This window comes from Portunus trituberculatus, chromosome 12 (genome assembly GCF_017591435.1).
Source record: "Portunus trituberculatus isolate SZX2019 chromosome 12, ASM1759143v1, whole genome shotgun sequence".
Lineage (NCBI taxonomy): Eukaryota > Metazoa > Arthropoda > Malacostraca > Decapoda > Portunidae > Portunus > Portunus trituberculatus.
The window spans coordinates 1,244,779-1,262,785 of NC_059266.1; the positions used below are offsets into that span (position 1 = coordinate 1,244,779).

At 43.4% G+C, this 18,007-nt stretch overlaps 1 protein-coding gene across 1 annotated transcript in view; it reads right to left on the reverse strand.

The window, feature by feature from the left end:
* Positions 1–18,007, reverse strand: part of LOC123502608 (anoctamin-5-like) — a 66,432-nt gene that overhangs the window by 9,472 nt on the left and 38,953 nt on the right. Inside the window, exons 9-13 of the mRNA XM_045251772.1 lie at positions 16,521–16,618; positions 14,215–14,407; positions 9,750–9,850; positions 8,985–9,094; positions 289–453 (exon numbers count right to left, since the gene is read on the reverse strand). Coding sequence (XP_045107707.1) covers positions 289–453; positions 8,985–9,094; positions 9,750–9,850; positions 14,215–14,407; positions 16,521–16,618 — 667 coding nt within the window. The remainder of the gene's footprint in view (positions 1–288; positions 454–8,984; positions 9,095–9,749; positions 9,851–14,214; positions 14,408–16,520; positions 16,619–18,007) is intronic.

Below are 18,007 nucleotides of genomic sequence, written 5' to 3' on the forward strand. Positions count from 1 at the left end.
CGTAAATTGTTCAATCTGTATCTGAGAAGGCAAAATTAACATCTTATACTTTCTCTTGTCTGTGTTCCTCCGTGCATATAATATCCCATGGGATTCTGGAGGCTGGCAAAGAATAGCTATAGCATTGAAAGGATTAATAAACCACGAGAGGGAGAGACAAACAGCAGGCCATTAATTCCTACATCTGTTTCTGTCTTCAGTATGTCCCTTATGTATATACATAAAAAGAGTATCTGTTTTACCATCTGTGCTTATTTCTAGTCCATCTAAACTCCCACTAAAACTCACAAAGTTGAAGACAATAATGATGACCAAGTTAAGGCTGGCTGCCGTGATGGAGGTGACTAGCTTGGCATTGCGGCGGAACAGTGGCGACTCAGTCTGGTACATGGCAACAGCGATGGCCATGCGGTACATGATGACACTCACCACAGCCGCCAGCACCACCAGCAGCTGTGAGGGATGTGCTGTGTTACATTGCTGTATTTTCACCATCATAATGCATTCTCACTAAGCTACACACTCATCATATGGATGGATTTGGCGATGGAGAAGAAGACAGTCATTTTAATTTTAGGCGCCGCAACATCAACGGTCATATGGCGCCGCTACGATATTTTACTTACTACAATGTAGTTTATAAAAACTAAAAGAAATTAAAAAGATAAAATCAAAGGTAACAAAAATACTAAAACTACAATAAAATTCAATAAAACATTAAAAATACATATAATAAACTTAAATAAAATGCATAAAATAGCTAAAACAAGTGAAAACGATAAAATTAATGGTAATTAAAACAAAAAGCTACAATAATATACATAAAACATTAAAATACATATATTAAAATTAAATAAAATCACAGCTTTGGGAGAAGGCCAGCTTCTCCCAAAAATCTAAAACGTCATGGCCTTGGGCCAGACACTTTGGTCCAAGGACCTTTGAGATATAATAGACACCGCTATCTCTACCGCGACAGCGGTAGAGGTAGCGGTGTCGTAACTCTATCAAACTAGGGCACTCTACCAATAGGTGCCGCACGGTAAGCGGCACCAGGCAGTCATCACAGTAAGGTTGAGGGTTCCTGGTCAACAGGTACCTCTGTGTAAGGTACGTGTGACCTATACGCAGTCGCGCCAATAAAGTCTGTAAACGTCGATCTCGAACATGGGTGTATGTCCAGTGAGGGATAGAGGAAATAGTGATCTCTCCCATTTTCGAGGTTGCGACCCCCGTTAGCCATCTCCTCTGCCAGATTGCTGCAACTGCCTCACGAATTAGAGGAAAGACATCTCGAAACGGAACAGACGCAGGAGATGGAGCGCGACTTGCTGCCTGTTTAGCGAGGCGATCTGCATGTTCATTCCTGGAACACCAACGTGACCAGGAACCCAACAGAACCCAACACGATATCCTCGTTGTGTAAGAAGGTATAGCCACTCCAGGGCTGATAAAACCAAAGGGTTAAAGGATATAGTGCAAGAGAGAGAAGTAAGAGCACTGCGACAGTCACTAAAAATTGTAAAAGACGAAACCGGTAGAGTAAAAATTATTTGTAAAGCTAGGACTATGGCAGACAGCTCCGCAGTAAAACGGACGCCACTGAAGGAAGGCTGCCAGACCGATAAAAAGAGGAAAACCACACTAAATCCAACGCCTGAGTCGGATTTGGAGCCATCAGTAAAAACAGGGATATCATCAGAATGCATAAAAAAGTGTTCTAAAAACCGTGTGTGGGACAGAGCTGGCAAAAAATCCTTCTTGCCATCCATGGCAGGGCATAATGAGATAACAGGAAGCTGCCAATTACCAACTCGCGGGAGACGGAAAGAGTACACAGGAGTGGGGTCGATAGATAACTCTGCCATGAGATTTGCAACACGTAGGCCAAAAGGTTTAGGGAGACTCGGTCGAGTGACATACGCCTGCGAGCGCGAGTCCCGCAACATTGACACACAGGGGACAAAATCAGGCAGACGGTGGGTGCGAAACCAACACCGGAGCATCGAAGACTGGCGCCGGAGGTCGAGCGGCCAGAAACCAGCATCCACTAGAAGGCTAGGTATTGGAGATGTCCGAAATGCACCCGTAGCCAAGCGGACCCCAGCATGATGCACGGGGTCAAGCGAGCGTAGTCGTGCATCTGTTGCGGATGAGTAGATCTCACAGCCGTATTCCAGCTTCGGAAGTATGAGTGTACGGTGAAGCAACAGCAACGTGTCCCTGTCCGCACCCCAAGAGGTATGACTTAAAACCCGAAGAAGGGATAGTGCCTGCCGACAAGACGCCTTAAGAGAGCGAAAATGGGGAACCCAGGTGAGACGGTTGTCAAATAAAAGGCCAAGATATCGAGTCGCCTCCACGCATGAGAGGCGTCTATTGGCGAGGTATAAATCCGGGTCTGGATGGACACCACGGTTGCGACAAAATGCATGGCTACGGTCTTCGAGGTGGAGAATCGAAAACCGTTCATGTTGGCCCAACTGGACACCCTATTGATCGCCAGTTGGAGCTTGCGCTCAATCAGTGACATCCTAGAAGCAGCAAAAGAGATGCACAAGTCGTCCACATATAAAGAACTGTGAATGCCATCCGGTAGAGTATCTATAACACCATTTATTGCAACTGCGAATAGCGTAACACTAAGAATACTTCCCTGTGGGACACCGTCATTTAAAGCTGTAGCATCGGAGAGAACACTCCCAACTCGAACCCGTAAAAAACGGCTGGATAAAAACTGCTGGATAAAAATAGGAAGGTGGCCCCGAAGGCCAAAATTAAACAAAGACTGTAAAATGCCATGACACCAAGCCGTGTCGTAGGCCTTCTCCAGGTCAAAAAAGACTGTTACTTGATGGTGGTGATTAGCGAAGGCCTCACAAATGGAAGACTCTAGGGATAAAAGAGCATCAGTAGTAGACCTCATCTTTCGGAAGCCGTACTGTACCGGTGACAAGTACTTCCCCTCTCCAAATACCACATGAGTCTTATATTTACCATCTTTTCTAACACTTTGCAAATACAGGACGTTAAAGATATAGGACGGTAGTTCGTAGCCTGGAGATTATCTTTCCCAGGCTTCGGAAATGGGAGAACCACTGCCACAGCCCAAGAAGATGGAAAGTCACCGGTATGCCAAATCATATTATAAAGATTTAAAAGAAAGTTAAAAGCAGTGTCAGACATGTGGCGCAAGAAGGCATAAGGTATATCATCTGGCCCAGGAGAAGAGTCGTGACACTGGGACAAAGCGGTCCGCAACTCGGAAGCAGAGAAAGGGACATTATAAGACTCCTCCAGCGGAAGAAAAGTTTATGCCGAGAGATTCCATTCTCTGGCGGTGACGTGCGCCCGGAGCTGCAGGATGCCTCTGGGAAACACTGGCAAAGTGCTCCGCAAAGAGGTCAGCGACATTCCTAGGGTCTGCCACCGTTCGCCCAGCAGACAACAAAATTGGTGGGGAAGCAGCAGAATACTTCCCAGCAATTCGGCGGACTTTGTTGAAGACATCCGTAAGAGGGTGCGGACGTTTATGGAAGAGATATAGGCTTTCCACGAGGCTCTTTGTGCCTCTTTCAAAATGCGGCGGGCCCGAGCTCGGCATCGCCGAAAAGCTTCCAGGCACTGTGGGTCCCCACGATGTCGCCGGAGACGAGAGAAAGCTGACCGTTTCTCTTTAACCGCTGCAGTGCATGCTGCGTTCCACCAAGGAACGGGACGCTTAGTAAAGCGACCTGACGTCCTAGGGATTGTCTGAAGGGCTAAAGAAATAAAAAAATCAGTAAAATAATCAACAGCCTCAGCACAAGTAGAAAAGTCAGCCAGCGGACGAATAAAAGAGCTAAGGTCTGTGAATCGACGCCAATCTGCCTTGTCTAAAACCCAGCGTGGTGGCCGGGACTGTGGCTCAGATTTCACAGATTGCAATAAAATCGGAAAGTGGTCACTACCGTGTAAATCCGGTAGGACTCGCCAATTAAAATCAAGGAAAGAATTAGATGTACAAAGAGAAAGATCGATAGCTGTAAAAGTCCCAGTAGGAGTGTGGAAATGTGTAACATCCCCAGAATTTAAAATCTCCAATCCCTCATCCTCAATAAAAGAACCGATTAAAACCCCACGAGGATTACGAGCACCTTCATCCCACAACGGGTGACGGCCGTTAAAATCTCCCAACAAAAGAAAAGGCGGAGTCAGCTGACGCACCAGGCCGTCAAGCTCACCCCTGGAGACAGGAAGCCGAGGAGGTAGATATAAACTGCAGATGGTGTACAGTCGTCCCATAAAGACCTTAACAGCAACCACCTGAAGGGGAGAGTTAAGTTGTACCGGGATAACAGGTATATCCTGACGGACTAGAATAGCTGTGCCACCGTGGTGGCCCTGGTCAGGGAAAGGAGTGTTAAAAAAACCACGATAGCCAGGAGGACTAGAATAAGTACTATCACCTATCATAGTCTCTTGTAGAGCTACACAGGCTGGAGAGAACTCCGACAGCAAAGCTCGGAGTTCCCCCCACGAGGCGCGAAGGCCTCTACAGTTCCATTGTAGAAGCTTGAAGACGACTATTTGGGTGCAGTGGACGAGCGAGCCTTTTGAGGCTGCCCGTGACTGACCTGACTAGAACTAATCAAACGACGAGAAGACACCGGGAATTGAGGTGTGCCGGGTCGTTGGACCTCAGCCTTTCGGCTTATCGGTGGGTGATGCGAACTATCATCACTTTTACTGGTCCTCGGAGGACGAGGATCAGGCAGGACTGCACTTTCCGATACAGTTGGTCCACGAGGGACGGCTATGACAATATCATCGGACGTCTCCATGCTCAGACCGTCCTCATCATAAGAAGCCCGATCTGAGACGGAGGGCGTCACAGAAGGCTGGACAGAAACTACTGGAGCTACCCTAGCAGAGCGGTCCCTGGAGGACTCACGATTATAAGCACCGGGAGAAAACTTAGACTGCTTATGCTGAGCTAAATCTAACGACTCCGCAGAGCCGCGGTGCCGCTTAGTTAGACCCTTGAAAGGCTTAGGAGATACAGGTGGCAAATGGACATCTACTACATGGGTAACTTTGTTCAAGTCCGTATTTTTCTCGTCACTTCTAAGAGATGACTCAACCGAGTCATCAGCCAAAATGGCAAACCTGTTAGCCAGATAAACAGTACCACCCGCCCCAACAGAGCGAGAGGTAGCAGGAGGAGTTGTCTTCGGACCGGCAGACTCAGCCGAAGAGCGAGCGGCCAATGAAGCATAGGATGTCGCACCAGTACCATCCTTCTGGCGGTACAGGAGTTCACGGCGGGCGCTACCGAGGCTGATAAACTGACTATTGGCAAGCTGTAGAATGTCCTGCTCCAGGCGATACCTAGGGCATTGCCTGGAACGTACCTGGTGAGCATCACGACAATGAAAACAATAAGCTGCACCATTGCAATGCTCCTCTGAATGCGAGTCGAGTGCAGAGCAATTACCACATCGGGAAGCTTCCTTACACGAGCTTTTCCCGTGACCGTACCCATAGCATGAGAAGCACTGAAGAGGGCGAGAAACAAAGTGCCTCACCCTAAGGTTGATAGGACCGATATTAACACGGTCAGGAAGGGTGGACCCAAAAAGTGAGAAGGACCATGTTGGAGGAGTTCCTCATCTTAGTCACCTTTTGTACTGAGCTAGGGCACATTGCTAGTATTTCCTCTTCTGGGAATTCATAGAGGTCTTGGCTATAAACACAACCTTTGCTATAGTTAAAGGTGGGATGAGCCTTAACAGTCTCAAACATGCTGTCAGAAGGGCATGGGAGATGTTGCAACATCCTAGCTTGCGTAAGATCTTTTGCTCGCACAAGCACCCCCTTCCCATACTTTTTCAGATTCCCCTCAGGAATCGTGCCGATTTCTTTGGACAGGTACCGGGAGGCATGGATGAAATTCCACGCCCATTTCTATAGTACGCCACAAACCAACGTGGAGGTGGGATCTGGCGGACTGCTGGAACTGAATTCTCTAAATAGTTTTCAAAAACATTTGGGATGTAATCCATGTCACTGTCTGAAATATTACGTGACTGGAGAAATTCAGTTTTAAAGCCATGGCCGGCGAGGGCAGAGATGCTACATGTTCATAAGCTAAACGAGCTTCATCACATGACATAAACGTTACATAGCATCGGTTAGAAGGAAAGTCCTTATCATAAACCAGTCGAATGCGAACAACCGTACCATACGCCTTGAGAAGTGAGTGCAAGGCATGATAGGAAAATGATGGATTAACATTTACCATTACAAGAGAATCATATGCAGCAGAAATGCATCCCTCAAAAGAACTTCCAGAACAAGAGACTGCTGTGGGAGGCCCTTGTGGAGGGGAATCCTCCTCCTTACTCAGACCTGAAGATGACGTCTCGTGGGCCAGGTCAGCCACCTCACGAGAACCTGAATGTTTTTGTGTTTTCCCATAAAAACAGCTACACAAAAAATTGGCTCCAGGGGCAAGGGAAACCACCTACTGGGACTACAATGGGAGGAAGCGCTGGCTGCCGTGGACGGGGTACCTCGTCCCCATGCGGACCAGTCGTTTTAAAAAAAGGCCCCACATGATACGAATGTTTGTCCACGACAGAGCTGAGACCCCCCTCCCAAAGCATCCCAGCCTGGACACCCAACCATCCAGCACAGGACAGCCCCTATTGGGCGATCCCTCCAGCAGGTGGCTCCGCTGGTCCACTGGCAGCCTACGTAGGAACCATTTAGTCTGGCCCCTCACTGGCGACCGTACTAGCATGGGTAGCCCTCTCCCCCTCGAAAGGGCAGAGCAGGGGACTAAGCCCCCTCTAGCCTAGCTCGCCAGGTCACAGGGCACGCAAGCCCCCACCACGACAAGGCGGTTCCCATCTGGGGGTTATATCATAATATAGATAGATTTGGAAAAAATATCTAATTAATAGACTTAATAAAGATAAAGATAATTAATTAGCTAAATAGAGCATGCTATCTTACTATATCCTGTAGAGTTATCATTAACTAACAAAATTCCGGTCATCTTCACTATAACACTGGCATAATATTGCAAAACATTTAAATAAACTAAAAAAAAAAAATCTATTTACCCTTGCTGCAGTAACAAGGTTGGTTACAAGGCCACAAAAATGCAAACAATAATCCGAACTATAACTCCTATATCAACGCAGGTCAATGAGAACAGACTTGAGTGTGAGCTAGGCGAATCATGCGACGAAGAGAAGGCTTGGGGCAAGGTAAAGGTATTTTCTTTATCTACCTACCCTGGCTGAGACCATCGACTCTATGCAAGACAACTAAGAAGTCATTATTTTTTTTTTATTTCGCTCTTTATGGTGCCCTTCTTACATAAGAAAAAACAGATCATTATAACTGTATAGCAGAAATATCTCCTACAAACTAAATGGTAAGTGTGCCATAGGGTACACGGTGAAGCGGTCTGTCCGTGGCCTGAACACCACCACCGACCGGCCTGACACTGACAGCTGCCAGCTCCGCCAGAGTACTCTAGTGACACCCGCTCATTAGCCACCTCAAGGCACATCAGTTCTAGCGAGAGGGATGATGGCCTCTTCCTTGGGCATGTAACACACACACACACACACACACACACACATACTACCACGTTGTGGTAGTAGTTGTGGTGGTAGTGTGGTCAATAGACTTAAATAATTTGCATAGGCCTGTGTTATGGTGTGGTGTGGTGCTTATGTGGTTATGTGGTACGGTGTGGCGTAGTGTGGTTGTGTGATACGATATAGTGTGGTGGTTGTGTGGTAAGTTGTGGTGTGGTGGTTGTTTGGTATGGTATAGTGATGGAGGTGCTGCGGGACTGGTGTGTGTGTGTGTGTAAACTCGTCATAGTTTCGCACATGCAAACCGGGACAATATATAATAATGAGGAGGCTCCCTCCCCCCCCGTCTGTCTGTCTCTGTCTCTCTGTCTCTGTCTCTCTCTCTCTCTCTTCTAAATAGCGATCAGAAGAGTGCAATACTTTAGGTGGATCGATGATGATAAGAGCAAGAAATTATTCATGGTTGGTATAAATCCAGCCTTACAATGAAACGGCTCATGCTGGGTGACTTTCACGAATAAATAAGTAAATAAATGAATAAGTAAGCATATAAATAAAATGAATAAACAAGTAGCATCAAAATAGAACAGGTCCAACAACTAAATGAGCTGAATTAATTATGTAAATACTCCCTCACATAAGTTCATTCCTCATTTTTTTCTCCTGTTACATAAAAACAGCTGGAAATGCCTGAGAAAACGTAAATTGAGGGAAATATTGACGGAAAAATGTCTCGATCTGGGTACATTGAGGTCAAGATTAGGCGCTCTGAATGGGGATTTAACCATAGCATTATTTGAAGCATGTTAGGGGTGATTTACATGAATAGCTTCTAACGATCGTGAACAGAATATACCAAGAATGCATCATACTATCTACCAGGAAAGACTATCAATATATCTCAGCCTTGTTATAGCTAGCTCTATGTCTATAATCTATACATCTATCTTTTAGCTACCAATGCAGTGTGTGTGTGTGTGCGGGGGGGGTGCAGAGGAAAAAAAAAAAAGAGGAAGTGACCGTGGTATAGTAAGTTAGCGACGCCAGAGTAGCGGAAGGTCCTGCAGGGTTCGAGCCCCGGCCGGTGCCATTTAAATGCTTGTATCATTTATTGTACAGTTAATTTTGGCAATCCCGTGTGTGTGTGTGTGTGTGTGTGTGTGTGTGTGTGTGTGTGTGTGTGTGTGTGTGTGTGTGTGTGTGTGTGCCTCCATCTATTTATGTTCATCAAAAGGTGTATGTGGTAAACCGGCTCATCTTTGACACCTCTGTGTGCCTTCCCTCCCACACCCGCCATCTTCTTTTCCTTACACGAAAAAGTACCATGAAAACAAGACAACACCCACAGCCCTCCAAAAAGACACTGAATATCTGTCAGTGCATACTCACCCTTCTGTCACACAGCGCGCCATCGGGACCATCCTTGTCATAGCGGCCGTCGTGAAGCGGGAAGGCAGCCACGTATGTATCGCTGGAGAGGAGACGTGTGATGCCAATACCTGAAGAGGGACAGGAGGACGTAGTAGTGTTAAAGCTCTTGGCAGTGCTATGGTGCTTTTAAAGGTTTTAATGTGTTTTATTTACTACTCGGTGAAAGTTATTGGTGTCTACGTAGATGTGTTTTCATGATTCCAGTGAAAGTTAATGAGGGTTCTTTGTCACGACTTTAACGATAGCTGTGGAATAATAAGAGATTTTCATGTACAATATTTATCTGTGACTAACAATACAGGCAACGGATTCAAGTTTGCCTGGTAATGCTGGCTCACTGAGGACCTGTAAGTGGGCACTGAATTAAGTTAGAGACAGAAAAGAGAGGAAGACGCGGATATTTAAGTTCAAGTAATAGTTTGACTGGGTTTAGCTTAGCGGAAGTTAAGAATTATGTAGCTTAATCATTATTATTATTATTATTATTATTATTATTATTATTATTATTATTATTATTGATTTCTTAACCTGATTTACTTTTATCTATTCACTTACGATTACTCTAACTAAACACTCTTTCAATATGATGTTACGGTCATATATTTCAACGAACTCGTGTAAGGTTTTTTTTCGAGTGTTTTCGTGTTTCTGACATTCTAACAGGGTCGTGAAAGTTACTAGGGAATGCTAATATCAAGAGTGCTTTCATGGTTCTTGGCTTACCCAACTCAACACTCGAGTAGCGAACACGAAGCAGGATCTCCCAGGCTATCTGACTTCGCTGTGCCGGAGAGAAGAACGTTTCCCTGTCCTTGATGATAAACCTGTGAGGGCGACACCATATTCACCATTATCACCACTATCAGCCTCATATCATTACCATTCATTGTCATCATCACTTTCATCATTACCATCCACGCTATCGCTACTGTCATTGCTTTTCGCTATTTAATTTCATCCATTCAAACCCTCACTATCATCATCCCTGCCACCCTCACTGTTCTTATCACTTTCACCACCACTCATTCTCACCATCCTCGAAACTGTCACACCACCATTACAACCAACACCGCACGATCACAGTCATCACTACCATTACTATAATATTCACCAACACACACCACTAGTACCACGTCCATCACCATCAATCATCACACTCACATACGAACCTTCAAAGCAACTTCAACCACCACCACCACCACCACCATCCATCACACACACACACACACACACACACACACACGTTAGTATGTTACAAGCAGAGCATTTTATCAATCAATAGTGACGTATAGTGCGAAAACACACCATACATTCCTTCTACGAAAACATATCAAGGAAAACGTAAATACAGAGAAAAAAAAAAAAAAACCATTCTCCTTGTCAGCATATAAATAAATGATGCAGGAAGGAATGCACCATAAATAAAGATAATTATTGCAGTTTGAGAGAAGTGAGGAAAAGAACACCAATACCAAATAAGTAAGTAGGTGGACATACGAAGCGAAGGAACAAACAGCACATTCGTTAACAAAAACAATAATTAGGAAACAACACAAACGAATGCATCATGAATAATAAAAAGACAAATAAAAAGTAACAATCTCGAAGAAGTGAGAAAAAGAAAACTAATACTAAATAAGAAAATAGATGGACAAAACAAAATGAATGAACAAACACCACATTCATTAGCAAAAGAAACAGTAATCAGGAAACGCAAGTAAAGCACAAACAAATGAATCATGAATAAAATAAACTGATAAATAAAAAAAAAAGTAACAATCTCGAAGGGAAGAAAAGAACGTGAATAATAAATAGGAGTAAACATGGTGAGTCAACAAACACCGCATTCGTTAAAATAAATAAATAAATAAACAGTATGAAGAAAACTTAAGGAATAAGAAACAAAGCCTCAGAATTCCTGTAAAGTAAGATGTGGTGGTACTCTATCTCACAATGGCATCTATATACAAGGATGTTATAGGAAGGTACATAAAGTTAAAAAGGTGGTGTTGCTACTAGTTCGTTCCGTTTGTCTTGGCGAATACACTCCACCTCCTTCTTGCTCTCTTATTCGTGCATCTTTTCAGGAACCCGTATCTGATTGGCTGGTGAATAAAAAAGGGGCGGAGCTTGAATCTGTAAAGTAGGGTGGAGTTTATCTTGAGGTCAAAAAGATCGGTTTCATTTTGTTTCGCGAAATGATAGAGGTGGAGTTTATTTGCCAAGTTATTGTGTTATTGTTTCAGATGCTTCCACTACTCATCACTATTCGTACTGTGAAGATAATGGTTATAATGCAGCAAAGCAATCGTCACCATACTCAAACGGAAGTGAAAGGAGAAAATGCAGAAACAAGACAAGGCATCTTCACTGTTCCATGTATGTACAAGTTGATAGTGATGATAGTGGAGGTGGTGGTGATGGTGATGATGGTAGTGACGGCAGTGATGGTTAAGGTGGTGGCAATAGAGACGGTGATGATAGTGATGGTGGTTCCTGGTGAAGGTAAGTGATAGAGTTATGATGGTGGCAACAGTGATGGTGGCAACAGTGATGGTGATGAAATGATAGTGAAGGAAGTGTTATGTTCATGATAGTTGTGGCATTGATGGCGATGGTGGCGGTAATGGAAATGATGATGATGATGATGATGATGGATGATGACGATGGTGCACCTTGCATTTTCTGAGAGAAAAAACCAAATGACCATGAAAACAAGACTCCCAAACGCGAAAAAAAAGACAGACAAACACAACATCAATCATTGTATTTACATAATAGCTCGTGTGTGTGTGTGTGTGTGTGTGTGTGTACAAAGGTCCCCAATCACCTATGCTGTGTGTGTGTGTGTGTGTGTGTGTGGTGTGTGTGTGTGTGTGTCCTTCAATACTTGCCAGTTAGAAGACGACTCAGCCTGACTGGAGCTTCTGAGACCAAACAGTGATACCAATGTTAATAGTAGTAGTAGTAGTAGTAGTAGATGGTGGTAGCAGAGAGAGAGAGAGAGAGAGAGAGAGAGAGAGAGAGAGAGAGAGAGAGAGAGAGAGAGAGAGAGAGAGAAATCCCTACAAACAAAAAAATATTAAGAACGAGATACCACGACAGAAATTAACAATAATACAAAGAAAAACACAGACAAAATAATAGAAGTAGTTTCCCTGACCACGTCCCTCACAATTAGTGCTGAATCATAGATGACATCAATACGATAAAAGATTAACAGAAAACGTGTACACTGCAGAGGGTGACTACGGTATTACGGGCGCAATGGCTGCTCAAACATATACACCAAACATAACATTATCTACACGTAACTACATACAGTAATACTACACATGGAATACACATATAACACACCAGCATTTTTTGGTAACGCTGTATGTGGTATTCGTGGTGTATGGTGGGCAAGAGAGGTATGTGTTGAGTGTGTGGTGGTGAAGACAGCACCACCAGTAAGAGAGGCCAGAGAACGCTTTGTGCTCTATTACTCATCACCGTTTCCTTCCACATTGTTTTTCTTATTTTATTCATTTTATTTATTTATTTTTTTTTTTCGATGCTTCGTTCTTCCTTTCCTCTTTTTTTTTTTTTTTTGGTTTCGACGCTTAGCTCTTTTTTTCCTCTCTCGGTACATAACTACAGCGTTTAAGTTACTCTCGTTTTGGTATTTCCCTTCTGATGAGCAGTTCGAGAAGTCAACATAACTTTTTTTTATATCTTTTTCTTTAATTGTTTTCTCTTCAAAAGCGACTCTTTTTCTTCGTTTTCTTATTTTTGCCGGTCTCCTTCACATGTAAAAGTGAATAAAATGAGATGAAAGTGACTAAGTTCGGCTCTAAACCGATCTTTATATTTTAATACTAAACGTAATTTCACTTTAATAGAAATTGCATAACTTTGCACGACATATTGGTTCCAGACTAGTTAGAGTTTAGAAGTCCTGATATTTGGTTATAATTAGTCTTGAAAAGTCTGTTACATGGCTAGGAGACTTACAAATTATATCATTGTACTGTTATTCCTCTCGTGTAGAATTCTAGTTTGCCGATACGTTCCATAGTTTTCAAGGTGAATTGTTTGAAAGGATAACGAGGTGTAGTTTTTCTCTCCAGATGTACCCCTTAATTTATCAAAAGTAGCCTGTTTGTATCCCCCTAATATATCGAGATTAGCTTATTTCTTACCCCCTATCCCTTAGTTTATCAAAAATAGCCTGTTTTTATCTCCTACTATATCGAGATTAGCTTATTTCTTACTCCTTATCCCTCAGTTTATCAAAAGCAGCCAATTTTCTACCACTTCAGTTTATCAAGAGCAGCCTGTTTCTTTACCTTTTAGTTTACCAAAAACAGCGAATTTTACAGCACGAGGCAAGATTTCCCAGGCCATTTAACTTCGTTGTGACGGGGTGGAAAAAGTTTGCCTGTCTCCCATGATGACCCTATAACGACGTCATAATATTTACTACTATCACTATCACCACTACCACCTTCACGCTCATCAAATCACAACACGCACCACTTCTGTACCACCACCACCACCACCTAGCCGGGCCTATATTCTGAAACACTTCCGCTCCGCACCTTCACTATTTTGAAAGGGCTCTAGTTGAAGTGACAGGTTTTTAAGGGTGTTTATATAATTCTAGTGACATGTTAATAAGTTTTCTGCAATATCAACTGGACAAATGCTCTTTAGAACTTTGTTAATCGTTTCTGTGGTCTTTGAAAATGGTCGCGGTGAGAGGGAAGCGTCTCTGAATATGGCGAGTACTATAGTCAGGGTGGTTCCAAGATACTGAGAATTAACATGATCGTCTTGGACCTTCCTTCAGAGACTGGCACCTTGATGCCCCTTATTTGTTTATTCATTTCTTTTCTTGTCATTCTAGACTACAATGCCCCAACCATAACAATAAAAGACAGAAAACCCATGAGTGAACAAGTGATAAGATCAGTACGAATATCATCACACTCGTGCCAGCCCCGTCACTGCGGCAGAGCTAACTCCCATGTTGCAACACCGTGTTCCTCATTGTCGCATACGTAATTACCGCCGCCACCGTTGTCACTTGTTGAGAGGGAATGTGCTAGCAGGCTGCACGTGGTAGTTAAGCTAGTTCAGGTAAAAACTAATAAATCTTGGCAGTAATGACCAGTACATAAATCAAGCTTACAACATTACTTACCAGAAAAAAGAAGAAGAAAAACAGTTTCGTGCGCCAGGTTGAGACAAACGAGCGTGATTTTGTAAATTTACCATGAGATGTTCCTCAAAGCGACGCAAAACCCTCCGCCAAACACAACCGCAGCGCCGCGTCCCTCCACCAAGACTGCACATTCTAGAAACTTTCGGAAACGCTTCACGAGGTTCGAACTCATCTATTCAACTCCCCAGTCTGCATTCTCAAAAGTTTCGGTGCTTCATCACGGCCACACTGCATCTTTAGTATGTCGTGCACAGTTACTCGCTTGTTAAGAACACGTGCAGCAGTTTTTTTTATAATGTTACGCTAAATGAGGCTCACTGTGCATTGATCGACACGGAGGATGCTATTATGGTCATTCTCTTCAACCGCTGTGCTTCGGTGTGGAAATCTCGAACACTACGAATTAGCACGAAACAACAGAATCACGAAACAACAGAATTTCATATTTGATAAATCTAATAATCTTTTAACTTTTCACTGCGACACGAAATAGTTAACACCATCGGAATTAATGCATGAAATCTTTATAAGCATCTATAAGAAAGTGGGAGGGGGCGAAGTAGGGTAGATTATGCAGTGTCTTCCCGATTTGATGATTGGAGCTGGTTATAGAACAAATAAAGAATAGTAATTAAGGAAAGATATGCCGAACAGGAGTTAATAGGTTAAATGCTGATAGCTATACATTTTCTTAATAATTAGAAACACTGGACAGTTTTGCCGTACCATATTTAACAGATGCTAAAGTTGAATTATGAAAATTTAAGGTAAAATCGAGGAATGAGCGAGACTTTTGAGAATGCAGTTAAGGATCATAAAACAACCGACTAAAACACTGATTCTCGGATGCAATAAATAACATGAACAGTTTAAAATTCTTTCACTTTTATACTTCCTTTTTTTTTTTTCTTAATCTCCGTCATACTGTTCAGACAAGCGTGCGTGAGTCGTGGAATAATCGCAAATAAAAAGAGCGGGAGAGTGGAACGAAAGAAAGACAATTTTCTCAACGATGTGCCAAGGCAACGATAATATTAGCGTCTCTTTTCATCAAGTGACGAATGAGTGAAGGAAAGGATTCAGAGCGTCCATTAAGGGTATCGAACACCGCTCAGCACGGCCGCACGTCAGCCGGGACAAAAGACAGTCGCCGGGATACACTCAGACCTTCCCTCCTGACGCTAGACGAACGCCACGCCATCTTTTAATCAGGGGAAGTGAAGAAAGGGATCCAGTGCCTCCATTAAAGGGAATCGAATACTGAACACGGAACAACGACACACACACACACACACACACACACACACACACACTGCAAGACAAACCCTCAAACACTATTAATTTTTCATTCTTACATAAACAAATGAAGTTTTTATTTGATTATATTTTACTATTATCATTATTATTTTCAATCTATTTCTTCTAACAACTGCTCTCAATCATGTCCCCTCCTCTCCTTCCCTCCCTCCCTAGCACCTTCCCTCCCCCACTAAGGACCTTCCCTGACAAAGAAACCCAGAGGAGGATACACGCAGGATCGAAGGACAAGCGCGGAGGACACAGGGGAGAGGGGGATGAATGCAGTGAAAGTAAAGAAGTAGGATTATTTTTTCATTTAGTTTTTTTCTCCTTTTCGCTTTTAATTCAATTTTTCTTTACTTTTAATCACGGTGTCTTCTCGTATCGCTCATGTAGTCCTTTATTTCTACTCAATTCTGCTCTTTGTTTCATATATTGGGATGATAAAAAAGAGTTACCGTCTTGTATTTCTAGCCAGGGTCGCCAGCCACCACCACCACCACCACCACCACCACCACTACAGTCACCACCAAGCTATTTATTACTTTACGTGTAGTGCTGAGTGCTGCTTGCTACCTCCTCCTTCTCCTCCTCCTCCTCCTTCTGCCTAATGAGCCTACAGGAACAAGGAACAGCCGCCCTCAGCTACACAGGTAACGCCTCTTGATGGACAGGTGTGTGTGTGTGTGTGTGTGTGTGTGTGTGTGTGTGTGTGTGTGAAGTGTACGCGTATGTATGTATAAGCCTTGTCTCACTCCGACACACACACACACACACACACACACACACACACACACACACACACACACACACACACACACACACCTGTCCATCAATTTAATCTTTTTTTAAGCACTTTTTTTCAATTTCTCTCACCATTATCACCATTGTTCCATAGGGAGGCTGTACCCGTTCCTTAAACAGTGTATGGTCAAGTATATGAGTGAGTGAGTGAGTGAGTGAGTGAGTGCGTATGTCCTACCCGCTCTTGCCCAAAGTTCTCTGGTAGTCGATCAGCATCCTCTTGGACCGTGTGCGAGTGGCGGACACAACTATCCTCGGATACACCACAGACAAGCCCGACCTAGCACATGAAGGCATTATACTCCACGCACAGTCCCGCCACAAGTCTCCTTACCTTAGCTTAACGAGGCCAGATGTACAGTTGCCCCAAGAAGTAATGTCATGCTTAAAATGTTAGGTAAAGTTGTTATCAGGCAGTCGTTTTTTACCTATAATTCTCAGGAGGAGTAGTAGTAGTAGTAGTAGTAGTAGTAGTAGTAGTAGTAGTAGTAGTAGTAGTAGTAGTAGTAGTAGTAAGTAGTAGTAGTAGTAAGTAGTAGTAGTAGTAGTAGTAGTAGTAGTAGTAGCACAAAAATTAGAATTAAGTAAACTAGTATTAAACAACTTCACTCATTACAGCCATAGTAGTAGTAGTAGTAGTAGTAGTAGTAGTAGTAACAGCAGCAGCAGAGGTGGTGGTAGTAGTAGTAGTAGTAGTAGTAGTAGTAGTAGTAACAACAGCAGCAGAAGAGGTAGTAGTAGTAGTAGTAGTAGTAGTAGTAGTAGTAATAGCAGCATACACAGAAATCATTACAAGACCACTACTTCCACTAAACACAACCACCATTCTACTCCGTCAATTCATTACTCCATGTACTAAACTCCTACTTGATTTATTGAGACACCGGATAACGTGACATTACTCCTTGAAGCAACTGTACGTGAAGCCTTTGCACGTTCACAGCAAACTCTCTATGTTTAGCGAACCCTCTACCTTACGTGCTCTGACCAGCCAGGAGCGTGTCAGCTGATCGGAGGACGGAAGGCTCAAGAGGGTTCCTAAATATAGAGGGAAGGAGCGCGTGGTGTTACATGACTAATGATTCTGACTGGACGTACGGAGCAGCCACGCGTGTACACACACACACACACACACACACACACACACACACACAATATAAAGAACTTCGAGCTTATATACAGCTTTTCTTCTTCTTCTTATTATTATTATTATTATTATCATTATTATCATTATTATTATTATTGATATTATTACCATAAAATCTTGTTGGAATCAAAACAAAGCTATGTCTGTCAGTGTTAGGGTGTTGAAAAAAATATTAGTGGTGGTAGTGGTGGTAGTGGTGGTGGTGATGGCGGTAGTAATGGCGGCGGCGGTGGTGGTGGTGGTGGTGTACACTGACCACCCACGCTTCCCGCTGTTCCTTTGTTTCTATAACGGGACAAAGTGAGCACCTGAACTACATAGTACAAGTCTCTCGAAATTTAGATTGTTATTAATCTAACATCCTTACACTTCTCAACTTTCTCCTATTCTTTCTTCCTTCCTTTCCTCTTCCTTTTAATCCTATGCTTCCTTGTCCTGTCTCTCTTGCCTTACCATGAGGAAAGGGAAAGGGAGACATGAAAGGAAGGGAGGAGGAGGAGAGTAACATGAGTAACTCCAGAC